Raw genomic sequence first — 27,555 nt, forward strand, 5'->3', positions numbered from 1 at the left:
AAAAATCTTCAGAAGAATAAAATTTACTTCAAAATTTTGAAAACAATTACTAAATAACTATTTATTATGAGAAAGAAGGCAAATTTAACATTGCTCTGAAATAAAAATAAATGGAAAGGGGAAAGGCGAAACAGCACTACCAAAGTGATAACGTGGTATGGTACTTTACAACTAAAAACGTGATAAAATGAGGTGAGACTGGTGTCGAACTTCAACTAATAAAGCTAATCGTTTTTACTGAAAAGTTAGGCCGAATAAAATTATTTGAACAGCAATGAAATTGACGAAACGAAGCGTTTCGGCGTCGGACTGCCACTGGCGGCTCGTTTATGAAGGTAAAAATCCTACAGTCTACCCTCGCTTTCGATCAATAAATGAGAAAACACGTCAAAATCAATAACTTTCAGTCAGTGGTTTTACATAACTTTTCAACATTAGTTATGGGATGGACGACAAGTGGCTCCTCGTGCCCCATTCATGTGAGTAACATCTGCACCCAAGCAGATGCCGAATCAACCTTGTCAACCAAGAGCCTCCACCCGGACGGCACAGCTGCAAGGGGCAATGGACAAGCAGACGCCCCACCATTTTGCAGCTCAACATAGAAAGCTATACACAACAACCAAGGTCAAAGTTGTTGAGCAGCTTGCCCATAGCCTACCAACCGGCACACTATCGTCATCCTCCTCCAGGAGACCCACTGCACCTCTGCAGATAGGCTAGCTATTCCCAACTACACGCTAACCGGGTCTACCTTAAGCAGGAAGCACGGCATAGCCACGTTTGTGCATGAGAGCCTGAAGTGGACCTTTGTCGACCAATCTCCAACTGATGCCGAGATTGAGTGGGCGTGCATTTGTATCTCAGACTACAACATCGTCAACATCTACAACTACAAGCCCCACCCTTGTGAATGTTGCCACCATCCCTTCCAACGTTCCCCTCCCCCAGTCTCTACGCTGGCGATTCCAACTGCTAGCACATCGACTGGGGCTACAACAACACAAGCAGCGACGGAGAATTGCTGGCTGACTGGGCCTCTACAAACCATCTTGCCCTCTTATTCAATCCAAATTAAGAAACCAGCCAGTTTCCACACCGGCCGCTAGGAAACAGGGACAAACCCTGACTTGGCCTTCACGAGTGTCGACAGCTCTCTTCCAGACAGACGTGTGCTTGAGAAGATCCCGCGGTCCCAACACCGGCCGTCTCTCACCACAGCCCCAAAACTTATGGCTCCTGTCCCGAGTTTACCGGTGAAGCGATGGAACTTCAAAAATGCCGATTGAAATCAATACAGCCTCCCGGCCAATGAGTCTGCTGCAAAATTACTATCGCTTAAAACATGCAACGCAGACGAGGCATAGCCTAGGCCTACCAGGACTTCTGCAATGCCATAATAACTGCGGCAAAGGCCACAAAACCACGTGGCCATCGAACCAACTATGCACCATGCTGGGACTTTGAGTGTGAGGATCTCTATCGCTCATAGGCCTACCTAGGCGCCACACCTGGTGCTGCTTCTAACACCGCCGCCGCCAGACTACTTGCGCGGCTAAACACAAAGAAGCTTGAGCGACAGAACGAAGCTGTCCAAACCATCGACTTCTCGCACTCAAACCGCAAAGCATGGAACATCATCAACAACCTCACTAGGCGCTCAGCAAACTCCCCTCGCCAGTGCCCCGTTTCTGCTAATTCGTGCCAGCCGCTCAACTTCTGATCAACGAAACTGATGAACAAGACATCTCTGCGGCTACTTGGGCGGACCATAAATGGAATTCTGAATGGAAGTCAAGCACCACCAGACCCTATTCGTTCGTCCCCGACGCCGACACACGCCCCATCGGCCTGACACTACCAAGACAGGCATGGGTGCGCCTCAACCGTCTCCGTACGGGCGTCGGACTTTTCCGCTCAACCATGCGCCAATGGGGAATGGCCTCTTCCTCCTCCTGTGAATGTGGTGCCGTGGAGCAGACCGCAGACCACATCATCAATGACTACACTATCTTCAAGCCACCTAACGGAGTGGAAGGTTTGCGTGTTATGGATGATGAAACCAAAGATTGGCTGCTCTCTAGTAGCCTTCCAGTGTAGTCCGGGAACATCGTGAATCTCGTGAATCTGGGGGGGGGTGAAAGGATAAACCCTCTGCCCCAGAGGCTCTCACGACGACGAACATTGGTTTTGCATAGTTTTTCCGTTGTGAGATTATCCTACTTTCTTGTTCTTTTTTTGTCCACCTTGAGCTTCTTCGTGGTGAGCTCACGCATCAAAAGTATTCTCCTCACAACCAGAACCGTGTGAGCACCATCTTGCCTTTCCTTCCCAAAATCCACAAGTGGGTCCTTATGTTTAGTAATGGTTCTTAAAAAATAGGACAAAAAACCGTTTGGTGGTGGGCGCAAATTCGTTTAATGTAGGAAAAAATTCACATTCACCATTTCAGCAGAGTAAACTACGATACCGGTACTACTTTAAGATTTCTTAGAAAACAAAAGTAATTAGTCGAAAATTTAGTACCGGTAGCTGATGAGTAGCCTATAAATACAATAGCCGACAATGCAATCACAATGCACACTTTATATGCAATCATACGTCGCTTTGTATGTAACCAAATTCATCAAATTAAAATTGGATTAGGGATGAGGCGAATGCCCTCCTGCACTCATTTTTTCTGTGGATAGGGGGCAGAGGAAAAATGGTGTCTTTTTGAGGTCATGTAGAAGCTACTGCACATGTTGCAACAAAACAATTTCTGCTATTCGTTTTTAGCCTAATTAAGTTAAGTTATAATCTTTTTTCTTTTTTGCCTCAAAATAATATTCACGACACAAAATTCTGTATCACAGTAGGTTAGGCCTACATCAATATAACAAAGTATGATGCCCTTTCGTGCCATTGTTCTTTGTAAACCGGACACTTTTATCATTACTCGATAATGAGCTGATGATGGCGTATGAGCGATCTTTCCAGGCTAGATTGGAGGGCAGGAAATCTTCAGCCACTCAGCAGTCTCGTCGTCCAGGACCCTCAGACCATGTGCACCGTGTGGAGGCAGGTGGGTTAGGCAGTGGTGGATGACATGGTCTGCTGTCTGTTCCGTGGCACCACACTTGCATTCTGATGAAGGAGCCAGGCCCCACTTGTGCATGTCCGAACGAAAGCGGCCGATGCCAGTTCGCAGGCGCTTAAGCCTGACCCACGCAAGCCTTGCGAGGGACATCCCTGGTGGACGGGGATCGGCGTCGGGTATGAAGTCACGGAGCGTTGAGGTGTGATTTTGCCACTCCGTGTTCCAGATGTGGTTCGTCTAGTGTGCCGCACTTAAACCAAGTTTTTCTGCGTTCTTAAGTAGTTGTTGTGCGGCAGGCACAAAGGGGCGTCTTGATTTCAACCGCTGCTTTATAGGTGGTGGTCGCTTGAATGTTGCATGGAGGAGATGGTCGGGGTCCAAAGCGCGGCGAGCGAGAGAAATCATGGCTCCTTTACGGCGTAGCTCAGCGGGTTGGATGCCTGCTAGGATGGGTAGGCTGTCCGTTGGAGTGGGACGCAGACATCCAGTCACAGTACGCAGTGCGCCGTTGATGGCTGTATCAATCTGGTGAGTGTGAGAACTACGACACCAGACCGGCGCGCAGTACTCAGCGGTGGAATAAACAAGGGCTAGGGTAGCTGTACGAAGAGTTTTAGCACCAGCTACCCAGCCGGAACCCGCCAATCGCCTCAAAAGTGCGACGCGTGTAGATAGTTTTTTTGTGCAGTGACTTCAAGTGCCGGCGGTACGTGAGTGACCTGTCTAGGGTTATGCCGAGGTATGTAGGTTCGGCACAGTAGGGCAAGCGTTCCCCATCAATGTTGATGTTTATCTCACGCTTTGCCTCCCGGTTGTTCAGGTGGAAGGCCACCGACACTGTGACTTGCTGAGCTGTAGCTTCCATTTCTGGAGGTATGCTGATAATGTTTGCATGTCTTGGCTGAGGTTCCTCTCCACTGACTGCCAGTTTCCTGCTGAGTGCAGGAGTGCCAGGTCGTCTGCGTAAGCATATTTCCTGGAGATGGTGGGTGGCAAGTCGTAGGTGTATATGTTGAACAGGAGAGGAGCCAAGACTGAGCCCTGTGGGACGCCGTTTTTAAGTCGGCGTAGTCTGCTTTGACGACCGCTACCGGTTGTGAGGGTAAAACTGCGGTTTCGCACAAGTTCCATCATCATATGGACCATGTGTCTGTCAGGGAGCAGACGGAGTAACTTGCAGGTAAGGCCGCTATGCCATACGGTATCATAGGCAGCCGCGAGATCAACAAACACGGCGCCAGCCTTCTTCTTAACCGAGAAGCTGTCCTCAATGTCTGGGTCATACTGTAAGTGTGACCTGATCTTCGGTTGATCGTCCGTGTCGGAAACCAGCTTGTTCACGGGGGAGCTGCGGATCTATTATTGGTTCGACACGGGCGTAGATGAGTCTCTCGAGGATCTTGAAGGGGATGCAGAGCAGTGAGATTGGACGGTAGCTCTTTGGGTTCCCTGGGGGCTTCTTCGGCTTAGGAACTGCAACCACAAGGGCTCTTTTCCAGATTCTTGGAATTCTTAGGTGGCGCAAACAGCAGGAAAGGAAGTCTTTTAACCTGAGCAGATAATGAGCTGATAGATGAGCATTATCGCTATATCTTATATTAAAACTTAAAAAGAGATCTTTCAGCAATAAGAGTGCCCTTTTTTCATAATCCTGCACCTAGCCAAAAATTGTTCCAGCGCCCCTGAGTAAAGTAGTAGGCCTAGGCTTCGAGTATGGATAGCTTGTTTTTAGTTTTCGTTTAAATTAAACCTTTCAATGGTATCACAAACGTATATATTTCGCACTGTTTATTCTTTTAATCGTAAAGGGTCGCGGAAAACTTTAGGAGATAAAAAGGGGTTGCAAACAAAAAAGTTTGGGAAGCCCTGGCCTAGACTAGGCCTACTTGTCTATCTACTGCGGAGTTGCCTATCATTTATTAACTTACTTCATTAGGCCTACCGTACGTAAGGAGTCTCATCAGGACCGTTGAGAGAACAATTTGGGCCTAATGCGGATAAATAGCCTTCCCACGTATAAACAAAATATTTCTAAAGAAAACAATAGAATTCTCAAGCATCAGTGGTGTTTTCTTCATTCTAAGGCCCCCTGAAAAAGTATATAGAAGTAAGCCTAAGTAACCTATTGTCCGTGCATCACCCAATGGCCTACCTGACCGAGGCGGTTCTAAAAGATAAAGGCTAAATCTTGTCCCAAATTACAATATAGCCGTTTATCAGAAAAACATTAATCGAGAAAGAATTATCCTACGTGCATTAGGTAAGTGTCGAACCGATTGCCATTCGATTGCCGTCAGTGGAGTTCTCCTTTCTTATCCGCGCAGCCAACTCTATCGGTAAAACTTTATTTCAAGTTTCCAAGGTAGGCCTATACACAACTCGAAAATGAGGTAGCTAATCCAGCTTGTAACATTCGACATTCTTTGCAATCGACATAATTAGCTTTTGCATTTTTGCCCTTTAGTTGCTGAAAAAATACATTTCGTAGAAAAATCTTCAGCCCAGCTGATTCAAAAGTACAGACGTTCTCAATAGTTTCATTCAGTCAATTAACTAGTAGGAAATTATCCTAAATTCAATTCACTGACAATGCAGCAGTCAAACAGTTCTACTTGCTTAAGTTGCTTGTTTAAGGCAGATAGACGTAGCCTACGGATCCCAGTTCAATATTGCTCAACCGACATATCAACCTTTAATGCGTTTTCAGAAGCTGAGCATGATCCTGAAGAGGCTTACAATAGGTTACACTGATGGTTCAGTAACCGCACCTGTAGGTCTACAGCAGTTTTTAGTAATTTTTTAAAGTAACAATAGCCTACATGTGAAGAAACTGGAACGAATAGGCGTGGTTGACAGGGACAAAGGCAGTAAAATGCCCTCCCTCAAAAACTGCACAAGCTGGCATCCCCAGCGTTTGTTTATAAATTAGGCTACGTTTAAAAAGTCAAAGATATTTGCAAAAATGATTTGAAGTGCCTCTTTCAGCTATTTCAGTACCTTGAGGGAGCAGTCACCTGGATAAGTTTAGGCAGCCAACTATTTAACAATCCTACCCTAGGCCTACGTCTCTGAGTGAAATCTATTAAAAATGAGAAACAATATTTATTTTTAAATTAACATTTGTTTTTCTACTTTAGATTGAAAGTGTAAGGGATGAATGATTCATCCGATCAGACGATACTTTCCATCATTTATAGATTTGCCAGAGAAAACAATTTGAAAAAAAGTCAACATGAACTTGGAAAACTGTTAACAGCAGAACAAAAAAACAAAAAATATCCGGATTTGCGCGAGATAGTCAACACGTGGACTGGTTGTAGGAACTGCGATGCCAATGAAATTGTTGAAAACGATACCGCCGACAATTTTTCAGCCAAGAAAATAAAGGTGTCGAAACTAAAAAAGCGTAAGCGCGAACAGCGATTGGAATGTTGCACGTCTCCAGCAACTAGTTCCACTTCTGTGTCGCTTCTCCCTAAATCTACTTCCCGAAAAGATAAGTTGACCTTGAATCGCAGACAAAAGATCGTGGCAAATAAAATAAAACAAAAATATGAGAAAGCACCTGATAAAATTCTTGCATCAAAAAAAACAAATTTTGACACATTGTTTGCTCGGAATATGGAATCAACAACTGCTTTGAAAGATTCTTCTACTCCACAGAAGAAAACTAGAGCAAGTACAAACACAGAAATGACCTATTTTTCATCGCCACTGATTGGTGATTCTGGAATAGAAAGTACTGATACCTTTGATGCCGAAGACTTTGGCCTTACCATAAACATCAACCACCAAGACTCATCCAGGCCTACGCACGAAACATCAAATTTAAACCACTTAAAGAAGCGCCTTGACAAGGTCATACGGATGAGAAAAAATTTGCAACTTGAAGCAAGAATCTTCAAGAAGAAAACTCTAAGGCTAGATACGGAATTGCACTCCATTCATGCGGAAATAAAATTCCACACCAAAGTTGTCGATGAATGGCACCGAGACCGACTTAGAGACTTGCAACAGATGACTCAAATGGTGGATAGCATTTGTCTGATCCCATCAGCTGACTAGTAGATCGTGCTGAATTGGCAATTTTTTGTGATAACAAATTTAGTTCTTAGTTCATTTTCTATATTTATGTTGCGGTGACGAATCTGTTTGTTCGTTGTTATTAAAATTCGAAAAACGATTTAATTGTGTAAAGAACAATAGGCCTATGATGTGAAATGGACTTTGGTTGGCTATGCCGGTTGGCAATTGGCATACAAATTTAAAAATCAATAAAATATTGGGGACAGCAACAGGAAAAGGCTTATGAGGAGATGAAGATTTGTTTAATTAGCACAAAGAACCAAGCGTTGATAGCCTAATATCTTTTACGTACGGTAGCCTAGAACCATATTGACAATAAAGTATGAAGCTTAAAATGGTTAGGGCATTCAATTTTGATTTTGCGTCATCAGCTGGGTCATTACGTGACATGTTTTGTTGATGGCACTAATGGTCAAAGCAGTCATCAGTTCAGGAACAGTAGCTTGCACTTGGCAACCCTAACTACTTGCGGACAAGATGTTTGTGGGTAGCCACTTTAACAAGTCGAAATTCTGCCACTAAACTTGACTAGAATGAAACCGCCAACCAATCATAAGCCACGGTTTAAGTGACGTAAAAAATGGCGAAAAGAAGATGATAGAAAGCAAATTAAGTGATGGTTTTTTTGTCAGCTGGTTGGCTTAGGGCTAGAAAGTACTCATTTCATTGACGCGGGTTCGATTTCCACCACTGCTACTGCTCTTTTTCTTCTGTAATTACCAAATAAACTTCAAAACAAGCATCAACTCTCTGGATGAGTGCTAGAAGGGTCACAATTGGACGGTAGCCTCTTATAACATGTTCTGATTGGTTGGCGGTTGCATTGTAGTCATTCGCAGTGGCAGAATTTCGACTTGTTAAAGTGGCTACCATGTTTGTGCTCAGCTTAAAGTGGTTTCAGCCACAACTTGCTTTTCACGTAAGTTCTTTTACCAGCCTGCAAATAAGCACTTAACATCTATTTACATTGATTCAACGTCTGCGGACATTTTGTTCGCTGGATAAATAGGTTTCCCACAAAAAAATTTTAGAGTTATAACCGGTGTAAAAAATCGCATTCAACTTATTGCTGAATCTTAGAAGTCAAAATTCGTGCATAGCTCGCATACGATATCTACGAGTCATCCATGTTCTAGATTCTAGAATCTAGATTCAGAAACTATTTTGCGGCTACAGATATCCAGTCACAAGTGGATGGAAAACGTCAAATCTGAAGGCTAAGATTCACAGCTGTGTGTTCTTTGCTCGGCTAGCCAATCACAACCAACTGTTTCATAATAACTGAACTTCAACAGATTTAGATAATGGTAAAATATTTTTATTGGCAAGTTGCAACAAAACTTAAAAAGGCAAAGTACAAATCTGAAAGCGTAACAAGCAACATTGGTGGGCTTCAAAAGAATGTTGTCATTTATTATTTAATGTCAGCGTTTCTCATTGCGCAGGAAGCAGCTAAAATAGAAAACAATGACAAAAGATCAAAATGTCATGATTTTAAAAATGAATATGCTGCATATGTTACAGTAACATTATTTTTCGTTTAGCAATTCAGTCTTACGGGTTACATCATCAACTTGCAGTTGTACCGTGCATATCATGCATTTTTTTCTAGCAGCAACCAATAAACATCTATCCATGATATTTTCAGCCAGTAAAAGTTATTGATTTGGCCTTGTTTCAACTTTACATGACGTTGAAAGGCGACAAAAAAAAAAAAAAACTTTTGCTGGCGGGGTCCGGGTTTCTTCGAAATGTATTGCAAACACCGGCATGCTCGTATGTTGTAAGGTATGATATTGTCAGTCTGATAAAACTGAATTAAAAGTAATCTCTTGAAGAAATAGGATCAAAATTGCAGCTTACCATGGCACGACACAAGATGCTGGATTGTTTACCGGTTAGAAAATCTTGTAACAGGTTCTTATTCATTGATTCTTCTGTGCGAGCCACGTGAAACACGCCTTTCGAGAAGCATAAAAACTACATTGTTGTTTCGGCGTAGGTAAGATAATTTAAACCAGCACGTTAAGTTGGGCAATAACCACATACATTCTGCGTAGGTTTTCATATACTCAGTTCTCCGCGTATTGGAAAATGTGTTCCAATCGCAGCGTGGTTTCATCAGCAGCAGTACATTAGCTGAGCGGCGAATTGGAGTAAAACAGCAGCTTTTGGCAACCCTAGTATTCACTCAAACGTTTTCATGTACTCTCGGTAACCTTCCGCACCAGTGACGATCGTATCCATCCATATGCGCATGGACTCCGCGGAGGGGGCGACAAAGTAATAGACTCGGTCGTAACATTTCACGCAGAATGTCAACGTAGGATTGGGGCTCTGTAAGTCAAAGTTAATGTTGTTATGAAAAAGAAATACAAATCCACTTTGAAATTATAAGTCCGACATTAACGGGAAACGCTCTTCGACTTTTTCGAAATGCTCTTCTGACAGCAAATCCGTCGTTTTTTATACTGATTTAACATTTGTAGACGTTGAAATCAATGTAAAAAACGGTTTATTTGCTGTCTGGGCCGACTCTAAGAATAAGAAGAAAGTCTGTCAGACTACACCATGTGCATTGTACAATGGCCTACTACATAGTATAGCCTACAGAAGCTGATACTTCCTTAGTTCATGGAATGACATGTTTTGGATTTATAAAAAAATAAAACGAACAGAGAACTTACTTTTTGTGATTTAAGATGATCAAAGAAAACGTCTTCTATGGCTTGAAAGTAAATCATTCCTTTTATTTTCGTTTCATGTTTGTCTGAAAAGTTGCAGACGACTTATTAACCACGCAGGTTTTAAAAAAGCTTCCTTGGTGAAATTTCCATCAGATTACGGTTATAACAATTCTTAAAGCACTACAAATGATCCAGATAGCAAATCCCACTATTTTGTCATAGATTCTACAGACGTTGAATCAGTGTAAAAGAGACGGAGTTTGCTGTCTGGGGTGCAGTGACGATGTCAACGATTGACGTCACTCGTCTGTTGCCGTTGATTTGTAAAGGAACCAGAGAAAGAAAAAGTTAACGAAAAAATGTTAAAATGCGGAGTGATTGCACAAAGCTAACTGAAGAGCAGCTTAATCAAACGCATGAACCTGAAAAGCAAACTAATCCTTTTTAGATTGATTCAACATCTTCAGACGCTGAATCAATGTAAAAATTGACCGATTTGCTAACTGGAAACACCATGCAAAGGTTTGTAGCAAACTTACCACTGTAATAAGTTAAGTTTCTTTTGATTCGATCAAACACAAACCAACGTTTTCTCCAGGTTTTAATTTTTCCTCCCATTTTCGTTAAATAACCTCTGAAAAAAGACATGCTACGTTAGAATAAATCTCGTGATAACACAAATTGAAAAAGAGCTAATTTTTGAAATTGTTTTTTTTTTCATTTTGCATCAGGAGACAACTCCCGATGCAAAATGCAAACATGCCACCTGGTGATGAAAATAGGTTTAAATTTCACCGAAATTTGAAGTGGGAAAATTGAGAGGATGTCTGTTTCTTTGTAACTTGTGTTAATTTACTTTTCTTTCGTAGTTTCGAATTTGCTCGTTGTATGTCCCTAACCAGACTGCAAAATCCATCATTTTGCTGTCTGGGTAATCATTGCATTTTGACAAATATCAGGTAAAGCGGAAATGTGTTAAGCACTTTGTTTTAATAGCTTTGTAAAAACTTTCCCATGAAATTCAACAACTACCTCGCTAATAAAAGTAATTTGCGTTCTTCTGGTGAATATTTACTAGGTTACCTCCTGATGTTAAAGATGATAACTAGCTTTTGTATTTCCGACGTTTCGTCATGTATGTTTTTGTGTTGTGCCATCGTTGCTGAACAGGTTGTGTTAACCTGTTTTAGCCACCTTGAAAAAGTCAGTCGTGCTGACTGACGAAACGTTGGAAATACAAAAGCTAGTTATCATCTTTAACATCAGGAGGTAACCTAGTAAATATTCACCAGAAGAACGCAAATTACTTTTATTATCAAATGCCTGGTAAACAGTCTCTCTCTGTTTTTAACTACCTCGCTAGTTAGGTAAAAGTTTAAAAACGACACCTTTCATTTTAAGTTGAGTTTACAGACAAAGTACTCTATTTAAGCTACTGAAAAAAAGCATCAGCAAATGACAACATAATGCTATGAATACTAACAGATAAAATTTTATTGAAGTCGAAGCTGTATGTTGGCCAGGAGATGCAAAAAACATTTTGCTTCGCTTTACCTACACAATTCAAACGATGTTTCTGTTTCTTTCAAAAATCAATGTAAAAATAACGGATTTTGCTGTCTGGGTATGTACCTGCAAGATGTTGCTTTGAGTGACGTGTACCGACATGAGTCAGGATGGTGGCCACAGGTCTCAATGTGATGTCGCAAGTCGAATTCGTTAGAGCGAACTGGAAGGTATCGTGTCATTGGACGAGTCTGAAAACACAAACAGTCGTAACTTCGTCGTCGTGAACTTCGATGTCATGGGATCCGTTTTGTATGAAAAAAACATGATTTCAATCTCACAAAACAATTTTTAGCATAAGCAGCCCACCTGTCGCTTTTCTCCGTTATTTGAACGCAATTGAACAGAATTGGCCGAATCATCTTTTGATGAAGACGAATCGTCTTTACTACCAACCGTTTGATTGGTGGAATCATTTCTGGAGTTACGGGCTTCCTGTAAACAAGACACAATTTGAAATACAGTACCGCAGCAAGAAAGCTTGGAAATATATACTGTACTATATTATCTATTTAAAAACGCATTACAAGCTACTAGATACAAACTCAAACTGCGTTTGCAAAACAAGTCAGACAAATACGCATTAAGTGCACCGTGCATAAATTCTTTTTCACTTTAATTTTTTTTTATAAAACGCACCAGTCGTTTGGGTTGTAACAATTTTCCAATGAATTATGTGGAATAAACTCAGTATCAAAATCACTCTGCAAATGGCAGTACACCTGTCTACAAGTGCAACCACAATCTAGGCCTACCACCAACCATGTCAGCCAGTAGACGCTTCTTACGAGCTTTGGCTTCAGAAAGTAGCCTTTCCATTTCCAGTACTTTCCCCATGTCAGCACTACAATAAAAATGATTTGGTTGAAGCAGCGACCCCAACAGCAATAAGCATTGATTCAACGTCTGCAGATGTTGAAACGTCTGCAGATGTTGATTCAATGTCTGCAGATGTTGAATCAACGTTAAAAACGGCTGATTTGTTGTCCGGAGAGATCTCTCTTCCAACTTTTTACCCCCCAAAAACGTCAATAAGAAATGTTTAACTTTCTTATTTAATAGCAACAAGGTTTCTTTGTAGCCGAGTGGTTCAAACGTATGGACGACGCTAGAAAAGACACAGGTTCGATACCCCTCAGAGCAAGCTAAGAAGGTTATTTTTTTAATGATATGTTTGAAGATTGAAGGAGAGATTGGGTTTATTGCCTTTCCCTGCACGTCATCTAAATCTTTTAGCTTTTGAAAGGTTTAATGAAAGATTTAAGCTTTTCTGCTATAAACAATAAATTCAGTCACCTATCGTGATTGCTGATTGACCACGCAGAGAATGAAGTATCTCCACTGTCCATTGAGCATATACTCAGGCTGTCTGTAGCTTTCCACCTGCAAGAGAAAGTGTGATCGAAATCGGTTATTTGCATGTTAAAACATGAACTTTTTCCAGGCCTGGCATATATCACCTGAACCCAAACCATATGAATAAACTTTTGCAGTTTTGTCTAATTTAATGCTTCCAAGTGTACCGAACAAGAGTTCAAATACAAAGTGTGAGTAATCTGAAAGTCTAATGTTATGACGGAAACAGTAACCCGTCTTCAGTTTTCAAAAATACATTGTTTGGTAATTCTAATCATTGAAATCCACTTTTCAGAAAACATACTTTGAATTAAAAACTTCAGGCTCACCTTGACGATTCAAGCTCTTCGTTAGGACTCGCTGGCGACTTCGAGTGTCCAGGCACGTTGTTTGTCATTGGGTGGTTAGATGGCGCTAAAGCAACAACTTTTCCATTATTCCTTTGATGAGAATTGGAGGAAACGGGGCCGGAAGTTGACCGAAGATCGAGCGATCTGATGCGTTCTTGTAATGCATCCAATTGATCCGTGTTTCCGTTGATACCGGGAGATTTTGTTACGTTCGAAAAAGAAGATTCTAAAACAGTTGCAACATGCAGATGAATCCAATTATTCGCACAAGTAATTGTGCAATCCGGTTAATTTCATATTTAACTTTTTATTCTGAAAACGCTGACAATCAGCTATTAAGAAAACCAAAAAGAAGCAGTATCTAGCGGTTAAATACATAAAAAGTTCAGAAAATTAATAATGCGATTAACCGAACTTGTCAATGAAGTTTGACTAAATCAATCAAAAACGTTTTGCAATAATCGGAGAAGCCTGACAAATGGTAACGTTCATAAACACTCGGACGAGTCACATATGACATTACTGCATAGCTCAGTATTGTTCATAATGTTCAAGTTGTGGCGAGAGACCGGAAAGGATTCAAGTGGGCTTTTTGTTTGTTTTACCGCAGCAATACAAATACGCAACCTCAAATACTTCACAAACATTAATGGTACAAACAAAATTAAGGAACATGTTAAACACCAATTAAAATAATGGTGATGATAAAATCTTTTGAATAAGGACCTTCTGATGAACCCCCTTTTGGTGTGAAACAGGCTGTAGGTAGAGTGTAGAGGTTTTAGAAGGTAATAACTGTATTTGATGTAATTTGCTCTGCCTGGCTTTTTGCTTGGCATTGAGCAATTTTTGTAGTATTAAAATTATTTATTGTTTAGCCTACATTTTTATGTGTTTCGGTGATTGTACTTGAATGTAAAGCTTCGCTGTTTTAGGATTGTTTACGGATTACACATTATTTCATGCAAAAACAGTTTCATCACATTTCCATGCCTTTTGTGCTCCATATTGCCCACAAAAAAGCGAACACGATGATATAGATGCTCAAACAGCCAAACCGACACAAAATTCCTTTAACCAATACCCATGACCATTGACTATCATAAAAATGCCAATGTATTTTATTTAATAACTAAACACCATCTCTTGTTTGTGCACACTGCACAGTGAGATAAAAAGGATGCATAACCTGCACAACAGCGTGTGAAGTTGCATGGTCAGCAAAAACAACCCACAGAGAAATCGGTCTTTTTTATATTGATTCATCGTTTATAAACTTTGAATTAATGTAAAAAGAGGTATGATTTACCGGCTGGGAAGAAACTGATAAGGTTACACATCAAACTACGCCAATCAAATATATTATGATTAATGACGCAACGTGAATGATGATCGTGATGCAAAACCATGCACCACCGTGAGATTCTACCTTGGCGTCGTTTGTGTGCTGACGTACGCAACGTGCTATAATGCGTGGCTGCTTGGCTCGACACAGCCAGGGCCGCAATACGCGGCCTATATGATAGGATGCCGTCATCTGTGTAATGAATTCCTATAAAATAGGATTAATTTCTTTGAAAAAAAAAACAAGTTTAAAATTAGTAGCTCACTACGCGACAATGGTAAAAGGTTGTGCGAAAACTGTACACCAAGTGGGTAAACAGGGTGATTTCAGGAAGACAAAAAGATCGTGAAACATAGATTGTCAAAACTACTCCTCCAACTCACCTAAGGAAGTGTGGCTTGTTTTGGGTGAACTCGGTTGGACTCGACAGGAGGAAAGGCTCGAAGTGTTCGGGAAACGATGTGACTTGTCTGATTGTGGGCTGGTCTAAAGGTATTCAAAGTAGGCCTACTGTTAAAAACGCAATTCAAATTCAGTTGCAATATATCAGAAAACTCGCTTAGACATTTGAAAGCAATGTTTTCTATTGGAAGAACGTACGTTCAGGCAACATTACTAAACGCATGCTGGTGTGTAGAGACGCAGCCAGTACTTCGTGTGTTAACCTATGGCCAAGGTAAATAAAAATCAAAATGTTGAGTTTGATTAGAATTATGGAAGTCAAATTTGTCTAATACAGTGCTGCAATTTGTCCAACTTGCATAATCAGAAAGAAAACTGCTGATGACTCGATCTTGACTTTCCTTGGACCGCGATACCCAACGTACCATTTTATCCACAAGTCCATCTGGGGATCTTGATGTGTCATTGCTCACTATTCGAGACGGAGATGTAGGAGACAACTGGTCGGAGTTCGACGGGGAACGAGGAGTGTCTTGTGTGGGAATGCCACGATGGGACAGAGATACAGATGCCGGAGATTTGACTGGAGGAGCGTCTTCACCAGTCAGTTGATAATATTTTCTCTCTAAGAAAGTGGCTTCTTCCCGTTGCTAAAACGCAATAAGACAAACCAATTTAGTAAAACGAAGCTTCTATAAGATGGTTGCAGTCTACCTCAAAGGTACGACCTTTGCATTGTATATCATTTTTGAATCTAAGTTATAGTGCCCATGTTGTCAGAAGCAAATTTCATCCGAGTAAGGCTGGACTTATATACTGGTATAGAATGCGAAAATGCATGTTTTTTAGTCATCACAAACTATTAGATATGTGGAGGATTAGCAAGTTGGTCCTTACAAGCATAACAGGTATAATGTCATAGTAAGTGATGACAATGTTTGAGATGAAGATGTTATCATTCAAAAAAGCATACACATTCAATCGTTATATCCCTAGCATAATCTGTACCTCTTGTAGCATTCCTATTGCATTGTCACGTTCTTTGTTCAGCCTCTGATTTTCTAGCCTTTGTTGTTCAATTATCTCAGTTAACTGGCCATCGAGAGTCGTCACTCGACCCTGAAAAAGTGCATGAAAAGTTTTGCTATAATGTCAGAAGAATATGTTATTAGGTAGGCTACAAAGTACAAGCAGAGGTGGAATACAGCAACGTCGACTTGACAAGAGATGGTGCTTTAGACAGGTCGATATGAAAGCAGGGTGTGAAGGCAGTTGCGGCACGTGGAGGTAGACCCGACCACCATCGGTAACGAGGACATCACCGGATTAAAACTGGACTACTACTCCTACAAAGCAAAACTGAGTGATAGGAAAGGACAGTAATACAAAACAAGAGGAATACCGATATGAACTCGATCAACTGACCTTTCTTGTGTCAATTTGAATTTCTAGCTTTTTCTTTTTTCGAATCAACGATCTTTGTATTTGCTCTTTATCCTCATCCAACTTGCTCATCACTTCTAATGCTTGAAATTCCGCGTCTTCAAACTTCTTCGTCTCCTGTTCCATTTCCTCCTGTTGCTGATGAAGAAATACAGACTCGAATGTTTGGCTACTACACAACACAACAAATTTTATAAAAAGGAAAAGAAAACATTACAATCAACAATATTTTCATTTCTTCACTGACGTTTTATAGACTTGAACCATGCACCTTCTGTTTAAATGTTGTGCATTGTTTCCGCGTCACTCCGTATCCAATGCATTTTTTACCTTGTATAGTTTTTCCTCCATAGATCCTCTCATACTCTCTGGACACTTGTCGATTTGCTTCTTCGTTTCGGTGATGTACTTCTCAATTTGACGTAATTTCATTTTCTCTTTCTCAACGATCCCTTGTTGCTGCAAAAGCGGAAAATCAAAACACTCATGTTTTCCTTGGAGACGTTCAACTTGGGCGTTATGGTCGGGGTAACGTCTTTTATGTTTTGTCGCGACTGTGTGGCTGAGTAGCCAAGAACGCCTGCATGATGCTCAAAAAGACACAGGGTATGGTGGGACCCAGTAATGCGCTGAACTTTATCGTGTTTACACCACCCGGATAGCTCAATTAGATAGCTCAACAAAAGTGGAAATGAAAAGATTGGAGAAAAACTCCTGCTTCGTGAGCCACTTTTATACAGTAAACACTTACTAGAGTAGGTTGGCTGCGTTTCTGATTCACGATTCAAAGTTATAGCAAAACCTTAACACCCAAAATATTTCTATTTTACATCTGCATTTGATTGCAGTACCGTGAGAATTCGAAAAACGAGTTCACGAATTCCATGCGTCGCACATTCATAGAACATTTTAAAATTCAGTATCAGTTATAAGGTTACATGACATGAGAAAAGTCTGCCATGGATAGAAAAGCCTGCATCAGTTCCTTAGTGGTTTTACTGAAAAGGTAACCGCAACGGTACTATCGTGCTAACTAATGCAATTGACTTGAATAGCGTACATGGTAATGTGACTGCAATTGAATAGGCTACACAATGACATGGTAGTGTACGTCTAAGTTTTGACGTAGGCTACATAGCAATACAACAACATTTAAAACATGTAAAAAATATAATGAATGACGTAGTTACCAACAAAATTTCCTTGCTAAAAGTTTTGAAATTCTAAATTCAACGCTTTCATTTAATTGGCTTTGTTGTAAAGCATCATCACTTCAATTTGGAGGGGAAAATTTCAAAGATAAGGATAATACAAAATTATAAGGGAGAGGTTACTAACTGGTCATTGTATTGTTAGTGTTTGGTACTTAAATGTTAACGTCCCTGTTAGGAAATTAGTCCTTGTTTACCATGATTCAACGTTTGCAGACGTTTGATCAAAATAAAATGAAGTATTGTTTTGGCTGGGTGATATTCCAAGTTTATAAAAAAACTTACTTTTTCTCTTTGCATCATGTATTCTTCCTCGAGTTGAATGATACGGTCCTTCATGTCCTCGCATTCCTTCTCGTCTCGCAACAAAAGATCTCTCTCCGAACCCAGTTCTCCATCTATGAGTGCTCGCTCCATTTCCAACTGCAATACATGAGCTGTACTAAAAAATGCCAATTTTTGGTGCTTTGCTAAGTTGGTGCATATAAATTAAATGATGTTTAACTTATTCTACAATGCTCGTGAAATGTCGTGCTTTTGACGGTAACGGGGACATCACCGGATTAAAACTGGACTACTACTACTAAATGAACACAAAGAGTCGTTTTTCTTTCAATGTGTTGTCGAGGAAGTTTTCCTAAAAGTCTTTACAAATTAAAATTAGTAGCTACTTTGGTGTGCCACAAGGTTGGAAGTAGGAAAGATTAAAAATATGATAATCAAAAACCTAATATATTTTTTTGAACGACAACACCCAATACCAAGCATCTAGTAAAGTGGCTAGTGAATGTTGAACTTATCCTAGCTGGGTAGTAGATCTATTTGCGGTCTTTGCTGAAGGAGTCTAAAATGACATCATTTTCTCACTAACTGCTATCGGTAGTGACTTGTGAATCGAGTGGCACTCAAGAAACAACAGCAATGTAGGCTATACGATGGTAGATAAAGCGAAAGTGACATTTCTATAAAGTTCTTGTGTTCATACAGATGAAGTCAAGCGTTACGGATAACGGAGAGAACTTCTTCAACTGCCTTGCCTGAACCAGGCATCGACGGCCTCAGATGAATAATTTTAGACCCAATATTCCTATTATATCTTGCATGGATGATTGTGTCTGAAAGCGACCAACAAACAATCATTTTGAGATCTGACAAGCGCTATTTCCGCTCCACAGTAAATGTGGGCTATACGCCGGTAGATAAAGCGCAAGTGACATTTCTATAAAGTTGTTGTGTTCATACCATGGTTCATACAGATGAAGTCAAGCGTTACAGATAACGGAGAAAGCAATCAACAAACAATAATTTTGAGATCTGACAAGCGCTACTTTCGCTTCACAGTAGCAAAGCGACCCAAACAGCAAGCGTCTGCAGACATTGAATCAATGTAAAAATGATGGATTTTGTTGTCTGGTGATGTGTTGTGTGGGAAGAGAAGTCGTTAATATATATAACAGAATTGCAACTAGCCAAATTGTCAGATACAGGGCTGTCGAAAGAATGTGAAAAATAATAAAACTAAAAAGACATTGCGAGACTTCCGTTTTCTTTTTGTGTGTTGGATCCTCCATGTTAACTACGGTGATGGCTGATGGCAACCCTCGTCTATGAGGATGATGGTCATCGCAATAAAAAAAATTGCTAACAATGAGTTCTTGAATGGCTAATAAGGCGATGTGAAAATCAAAAAATTTAAAAAAATCAAAAATCGAATTATCACACAGGGTGACTATTGCTATGTAGAGTATTTCTGTAAAATTTCACGCAAAAATATTCAGTAACCTTAAACATGTAGTCGATTTTGTCTTTGACATTTGTTGCCAGCACAGAGTTGCCAGGTACAATTTTTTTGAAGAAAAAACTTTGTTTATCTTTTTTAAATTGTAAAAATTTCCAACTTTAACAACCACAACAACAATTACATATGATGCGACTGCTAGTTGCCCTTTTAGGTAAAGTCTGGCGGTGTACGGTAAGATATTAAACAATCACCTGGCAACCCTATTTTTGCTTGGTCAGCAAAAACTGATGATATTAAAGCCTTTTTCACTTCCATGGCAAGAGTAGGAATGCACTGTGCATAAGATGACACTTTGGTTTGTTGTAGTAATATGTATTACATAATCACACAACGCACTGCATTAATATTGGATTGTTTTCGCCGATTTACATTTGTTTTTTGACAGATATAGTAACTGCAACTCTCCAATGGTAGCTTACACATCAACCAACTAACTTTATATGTGCTTGTAAAACGTGCACAAACGAATGAAGAATAAAGACAATGAACAAGAAACAGTGGTGAATATCAAAATATTATACTGCAGCCAATGAAAGAAAGTCAGATTTCGTGTCTGCTTTCGGCAAGACCCTACGCGAAGCAATTCTCGCCCGAATGAAACCATCCCGTCGTTGATGGCCAGCAATACTTCCACAGTCGTTAGTGACTTCCCAAATGAGACGCTGCACAGTCTGAGTATGGGCAGGAAAATGAGGGTATTCAAACTTTGTGTTTATCAAACCCTTTAGTTCATCCATGGTCAAGTGTGAAGTAAGGATAGACTCAGTAAGCGTGGCATGGTCCCAATCAAAGAGAACAGTGAGCTGGCATCCAAATTTAATTTTGGTTGGGTAAAAGTGCGGACAGAAACATCACAAGAGTTACTGCCTTTGCGAATATTTTCTAACATGTTCACAGAAAAAGATCGCAGAGCAGGATCATCATTGAATACCGGGGCATTGTCACATTCAGATGTACCAAGTGCAGCTGGTTCGAAAGGAGAGTCAATTTCTTCATCAATTGCTGCAGAAAACTGCTGTTTTTTCCAGTTCTCTTCCTCTATCACTTGTGACTTCTTTGCTGCAGCGAAATCATCTCCTCGCTGTTGTTTGAGGCTCTTGAAAAACAAGTTTTTTGTGTGATTGATAAATGTAAAGAACACAAAATAATCCATGTAAATCAGTTCAGTTTGTTTTTATTTCTGACTGTCACAACGAAAAACAATATATGCCAAACATAACAATTAATACTCTTTCGGACAAATGGCAGTAAAAATCAGTGATAGTCAAGAAAAATCTTCTCGCCATAGCACGACTAGCTTTAGTGAAAGCACAAGCCTGCCTTTACAGACATAGAAATCAGAACATCTGAATCACTTTCCCACGAGGAAATGCTTTAGGAAATCGAAAAATCCTTAAACCACCTACTATCTAGAGTTGGTTGAACTACATCTGCAATGGTGAAGTGGGGTTGTAGAATTGGCAGTAACCCATTCTCCTTCTCATATGGCTCCATTCAACAAATATAACAACAGACCAACCCCAGTACACAACATGGGACATGTCTATGCATGACCCTGTTATCAAAGAATATACTTATAAAAGCCTTACATTTCATAGAAAATTACTAGACAAAAAAGTTTGAAAAGATACCGTATGTAAGAACTTACCTTTTTGTTCACTCTCTTTTGAAGCGTTTTCGTTGTCCTTTTGTCAAGAGGCCCAATTTGGTATAACGGTGCTTCTACTCTACTATAACGTTGGGAGAGGAGAAACCTCCATTGTTTTAGGAATGCGATCTTCATTTGAAAAGAGAATAGTTAGCTTTTTTCCAGCTTCCTGAAAAATTAATTCCTTATGAGTGCTCTGTCTCTGTAAACGTGCAATTAATTATTTCAACACATTAAGGTTTTGAAAAGTGTCTTCTAGTTGGTTATTGTAGCCTACGTGTACTGTTCATTCATGCAAGCCATATATATTATTATTTTTAACAACTACCCTTCATCCATACGAAGATATACGAGTTGGTCTATGTTTTATGTCACTACCAAGCTTAATTAAAACCAGTCAGAGAAAAACTTGCAGTAATAAAGTACTTGAGTATCACCTTTAACAAAGTACAGAATGCAAGAACATATCGTAGTGTTGGTAAATCAGCAGTGAGAAGCTCCTTGGAGGGTCCAATGACAGAAGAGCTTTCCATGCTTCTTACTTTCTTTTTAAAACTTTTAAGGCATGATTTAACAGTTAACAATGCTACCCACAACAAGGTCAGCTTTATGAACTAAAGATAATATGTGAAGAGATTAATGCATTTTTTGAAGAAAAAAAACATAGCCCACTTACAGTACGGTACACAGAACTAACAATTTAAGTGCTGAAAACTTAGTTGTCTGAGCCTTCCGTAATACTATGAACTTTATTAGTGTCATTCTCAAAGCTACATATAAAATATACAGAACCACAAACAGCAACTTCACCTGAATAAGCAGTTCTTATTCCAGAAGACCTGATAATTACAGACACTGCCTCTTAGGCCTACTGTACACAATTTGGAAAACCTAGCCTAAACTAACTTTGAACCGAAGCCTGAATGATTATTTAACAACCAAGCATAAAATCATAGCAAACATTTCGGCTGAACACAACTTCTTATCTGAATTTTGCAGCCTTATCCTCAATAATAATAATCAGCAATTCAGCATCTCAAGGTATAAATCTCTCAGCAGCAGACAGCAATCGCTCGCGCGCGCGTGTGTGCGGCACACAACGCGTTTTCCCTAACTAGCCATTCAGAGCGCGCTATCTGGATCACGTGGATTGATGCGTTGTGATAGTATTTTTTGTGGAATCACCTTGCAAGAATTAGAAAATACTAACCTTAAAACGCTTACATGTTTACGGATACTGGATTTTATTGCATAAAACTTCACAAAAATACTCTACACAACAGTAGTCACCCTGTGTGATAATTCGATTTTGTCCATTCAAATTTCACATCGCCTTAATGGCTAATGAGCCCAATCCTGGGTTTAAAAGTTCGGTTACATTTGGGGCATTTGAGATCCTTTGGGAGAGTTGATTGTGGAATGTGGATGTATTTGACGTTCTTTTCTTTGTATTCTTTTAACCTTTGAGATCTGCTCTTCTCAAACGTAACAGTAATGACTCGAATAGTTCATGGAATGATTTTGTTTGTCTATCCATTTGTTCATTAAATATGACTTTTCTTCCAAAATTTCCAAAACGGGAAGGGAACAGTTTCACAGTAGTTTTCTTCGGAGAGTTTACACTAAATTGTTTTTGGATTAGCAACTTCGTTTTTTACAAACTGTCGCACTATAGTTCTGGCCAATCACAACCAAGTCTCAATAGTAACTAGTAAGATAGACTTTGTGCAATATGCATCGCACGATCGCAGTTTCTCGTGTGACACTCACAATGGAACTGGACGGTAGTTACCCTCCTTACGCATGAAACGCACAAAACAAGAAATCTCACGAAGATTAGGCTGTAAAGAAATAGACCACAGACAAATCACAGGCATTCAATCTCTTGCTATACTTGATCAAATACCTTTGTTTGGTTTACTCTAAATAAAAACTAGGTGACTCCAAAATTATCATTTATGCGAAATGAATTTTGTTTCGTGCGACAACGTCATACTGATGGAAAAATATGCAAAAATTGACCAGATAGTTTAACATCGTCTCCCACTTGTGAAATAAAATGGGAAATCGCTTTGTATGCATTTGTTGGACAATTGCAGCTGAAGAAAAAAGAGCTTCGACAAAAACCACTGTCAATGAATTACTGCGCAATAATGATGACTTTCTAATGCCAGTCTCCAAAACTATGAGATTTTTTTAGACAGATTAATTGCAAACAAATACGCCTGTTTTCTACAATATGCATCTCTACATGACATGATCCACTTGCCAATAAATACAAGTTAGCTTGTACCATGGACTTCTAAATAGTAGAATCTGGACTGGAAACGCAGTGTACAACAGTTAGCCAAACAGGTGGTACAACAGTTGGCCAACAGCCAAGTTTAGGGTTAGTTACTAAGGTATCAAAAAACCTCCCTTAGCGAATAACCCTAACTCGTACAGTGCTGGTACTGTACGAGAAGGGGTGGGTCAACAACTGAAAAAGCAGTAAAGCACTAAAATAAGAACTGGTAACTTTTTGGCCAACTGTTGTACACTGCGTTTCCAGTCCAGATTCTACTATTTAGAAGTCCATGCTTGTACCTATGAAAGGGCAAACATTCGAATATCTTGAAGCACATTCAGCAGTCAGCACCATATTGTTTGGGCTGATGGCCTTGCGGCCTGTTCTTCGAGGAGTTAGGAATTTGTCAAGTTGACGAGCACTGTTTGAAACCAAAACCTTCGGAGGGTGTTTGGTGCCTAGCCTAGTCATCACTACACCAATAAGATCTAGAACAGTGGTTCTCAACCTTATTGTCTTGGTGGACCCCTTTTGGTGTCTTCGAAGCGGTCGCGGACCCCTAAACATTCCAATTTGAAATTTTGGTATATCGCGTTTCCTTATGGAATCATATGTTACATAAGTTTCAAAGCAACACACTTAAAAGAATTTGCTGAATTCGCAACGCACTTGACGATTGATGAGATTGACGAAATTATGTTATGACTTATGAGCTATATGTTGGCACACAGGATCAAACATCGGTAAGCTATATGCTCATTTGATGTTTTTCTATAACTTTTATCAAAAGTTAATAGAATACTTGCGACTGTTACAAAGAATTTCTCCCTTTTTTCATTTGAAATCAATATTAATTCGTTATAATCGCAGTCATTGCAAAACTGTGAGTGGTGATAGACTGCTGACCAACGTTTGCATTTCCAAGATAATCATTGATCAACAATCTGTTGTCTTAAAAGAATTTAGTTGAACATAGCCAACATAGCCTTATTAAAAGGTTTAAGTAATTTATATGATATTTTAGTTCAGAAACCAAACCTTTGTGCAATGTCCTTTGCAATTTCAAACGACGCACCAGTGCGTTGCGACTTACAGTTTAAGAATCACTATAGGCTAATACATAAACAAAGCACAAACAATTTTTAAATTTCTTAATTTATCCGTCATGTTGAAAACTCGGAAACTTTCGCGGACCCCCGGAAATCGCTTCACGGACCCCTTGGGGTCCGCGGACCCCCGGTTGAGAACCACTGATCTAGAAAGACAAACCAGAGGCTCCAGTTTAGTTCTAAAATAAAACGAAATTAGTCTCTCAATATTGTTTTTGTATGGCATTTCGTCTCTTTTCGAAAAAATAACATCCTTACATGTCCTGTCATCACTGCTCTAAATAGCAAATTACAATGAAATATATATAATCAAGTATCGTGAATTGAATTACGTTGTTGTTGCTGCATGGGCTCTACACTTTGAAGAATGACATTTCTAAACCACAAAACACCCACGCCTCTCTTCACAACCACGGTTACGACCAAGTTGGATGATTTCAACTGAAGCAAAACCAAAACATGAAGACGCAATCACACAATTCTTAGACGTAGACAAACATATAGATTTCTCGACACCGCCCTTGCTATAAGAACTCAGCACAGATAGTTAAGCAAATATGCCAAGGCAGCCAAGCAAACATGATTCTTGATCTCACACAAGTGAGTTCTCGTGGTTATGAAATGACTAACTTGTCTAAACAAATCTCATACTTTTTAGTAAATCGCTACAAGCTTTGTCATGTTTATTGCAGCGAGGAGTGTTTTACTTCATAGTTATGCTTTCAGTATCATCGCTACTAGGCATAGCCTTTCAGTCAGTTAAGTATTGTGAGAAGGTTCAGTGAAATAATCGGTCTGAATAAAGTCTTACTTTGCATCACTGAAATTTCCGTTGTTTTTTCCAGAATTATTGTTGGGTTCAACTTCTACTGAAACATTTTTGATCGTTTGCATTGTTTTTCTGCACATTGTATTTCTAAACGTGCAACTGACATTCAGGCTAATAGAGTAATAGCTAATCACAAGGTCACTAGCCTTTCTTCATCAACCGCAACTTGAGCTAAGAAAGACGTTTATAACAAATACGTTTTGCTAGAAAACAAATGCCATTTGTTGAAGAATGAAGTAAGGTGTATTTGTTCACAAACTACACAATACACATCCTTCTCAACCAGCTAATATTGTCGTATTTACATCATTCAAACAACCTTTTTTCTGATTGGGTTGTTTAAAAATTAACAGCTATTGAAATCTATCTTCGTACAAGGTATAGGCTTTCAACGACTGCAAATTTCTAACAAACGCGTAAACGACGGGTTTTACTAGGTATAGACTGAGAAAGATAAGTGAACTGTTGGGAATTAAAGACAATCTGGCTTCACTTTCTAGTCTACGCACTTACCCATGTTACATAGCACTGCATCCTTTTCAGATGAAATCTCACTTGACCACATAAATCACAACTTCAACTAGACAACTCACACTTTCAACAACTTGCTAGCAGACAGACAAAATCGAAATGATGAGAGAATGGCAAACACACTAACGGAGCGAAAAAGTTTGTGTGACAAATGAGTCATCGAGTTCACACGGAAGTGGATCTAATCTACAACAAAGAACTGTCAACCACCTGTGTGCGCGGCATTAATATACGATAAAACAACGTCACTTTGATTAAAAAAATTAACCACTTTGCAGGTCACTTGAAGTTGTGGGAAGCGCAGTGAAATATCATACAAATATAAAATAATTAGCGCCTTGAAATGAAGGCCGTAATTTAATCTTATTTGTTACGCAGATGATAATAAGTTGGCCGTAACAAGTTAACAGACAGAAAAACAGCATTAATACTATGAAGATGTTTTAAAAAATGTAGTTTGAAAACAGATTATGATTCTTTTCACAACCAAAGCAAACTTCACAATCTGCTCTCTAACATTATATCTGTTCGTATCCAATACAATTCAAAAACGTTTTTCTGTACAACTCAAAACGCCAAGTCCTACTGTAAATAGTAGACTAGAAATAATATTCCTATTTATGTTTTAATATGTAACGATTTGCTCAATTCAATCTTCAATTCTACTACTGTAGATTGAATTTCATCCTTTTGAGTGCTATGACAACCCGTATACACAAAAGTGCTTGCCACAAACTGCTCTGGTCGATTTCGGGTTGGAACAAAGCGTAGTTCGTTAATCACAAAATAATTTTCAATCCAATAGCGTTGTAAATCGAAAACGAATAACCGAATAACCCGGTTAAACGTAGAACAGTAGATACCAAAGCGAATAACCGGGTTATTTGTATATTCTTCACAAAGAAATAAAAATTAAATAAACCACGCTCAGGTCTTTGAAGATAAACGCAGGGTGTGCTGGTAACATTAATATATTTTTTTAATTTCCCACTGAAATGCATTTTTGGAAAAATATTGTCCCGTCCTTTCTTGCATTCATTTGTTGCCTGCAAACGTTTAATCAATATAAAATTGACGTTTACGATAAGTGGTATTGATACCACAAACGAGTGTTTAATGCCAAGCGCAATGCTAAGCAGAGCTGGTTCAAGAAGATAGAATCACTATTATCACAGTAACCTTTACAGCCTGTTTCACCCTTTGCGAGATCGTCAGAAAGTTCTTATTGAAATAGAATAAGCACTTTTTGACGAACCCGCAAGGGGTGAAACAGGCCGTAAAGGTTAGTTTGATAATAGTGACTCAATTTACTTAAAAATGAGTTATTTACTGGCTGCGGTATGTAACTTACCTCGCCAACGCATTCGCTCAGCTGCACTTCGATCTCGCAGATTTGTCGTTGGATGGATTCGATTCGGGAGAGAACTTCTTCTAGAAGTTGTTTTATTTCTGCTTCGTCTGCCTGCAATGCAAAGCAAAGGTCACTACATAGCAGATACAAACTTAGGAAAAGACTGGATGAACTATTCACAAGAACTACATCCAGTAAGTAACATTTTTGAAGGGTCACACAGCATCCTTTTACCAGTCACCTATGTTTTTCTTTATTTTATTTTTGATGACCAACACTTGCCCCCCTGGATCGTGATGAGTGGAAGCTGAGGATGTGCCTTACCAGACTCCGTCCTACCCCGACATCTGGGAAATGAGACGGGGAAAAACAGAAAGAAAAATTTCATTAAAAATTCTAACTGACTGGAGTGCAACTAATAAAGAAAAAATTAAAAGTTTGTACGGTATGCGGCAAAGTCTGCGTTACCCAGAA

The 27,555-nt window shown here is 39.6% G+C and overlaps 1 protein-coding gene across 1 annotated transcript in view; it reads right to left on the reverse strand.

Annotated features, from left to right (window-relative positions):
- Window positions 1–8,467: 8,467 nt before the first annotated feature.
- The window catches only part of LOC145783959 (uncharacterized), a 35,671-nt gene continuing 16,583 nt past the window's right edge, over window positions 8,468–27,555 (reverse strand). The window contains exons 13-27 of the mRNA XM_082595720.1: window positions 27,082–27,192; window positions 17,811–17,948; window positions 16,645–16,773; window positions 16,297–16,452; window positions 15,880–15,990; window positions 15,297–15,521; window positions 14,853–14,955; window positions 13,104–13,350; window positions 12,715–12,801; window positions 12,181–12,262; window positions 11,728–11,853; window positions 11,485–11,609; window positions 10,392–10,486; window positions 9,853–9,935; window positions 8,468–9,502 (exon numbers count right to left, since the gene is read on the reverse strand). Of these exons, the coding sequence (XP_082451846.1) occupies window positions 9,353–9,502; window positions 9,853–9,935; window positions 10,392–10,486; window positions 11,485–11,609; window positions 11,728–11,853; window positions 12,181–12,262; window positions 12,715–12,801; window positions 13,104–13,350; window positions 14,853–14,955; window positions 15,297–15,521; window positions 15,880–15,990; window positions 16,297–16,452; window positions 16,645–16,773; window positions 17,811–17,948; window positions 27,082–27,192 (1,968 nt within the window). The 3' untranslated portion in view covers window positions 8,468–9,352. The remainder of the gene's footprint in view (window positions 9,503–9,852; window positions 9,936–10,391; window positions 10,487–11,484; window positions 11,610–11,727; window positions 11,854–12,180; window positions 12,263–12,714; window positions 12,802–13,103; window positions 13,351–14,852; window positions 14,956–15,296; window positions 15,522–15,879; window positions 15,991–16,296; window positions 16,453–16,644; window positions 16,774–17,810; window positions 17,949–27,081; window positions 27,193–27,555) is intronic.

Source organism: Aplidium turbinatum, chromosome 15 (genome assembly GCF_918807975.1).
Source record: "Aplidium turbinatum chromosome 15, kaAplTurb1.1, whole genome shotgun sequence".
In the NCBI taxonomy this organism is placed as follows: Eukaryota; Metazoa; Chordata; class Ascidiacea; order Aplousobranchia; family Polyclinidae; genus Aplidium; species Aplidium turbinatum.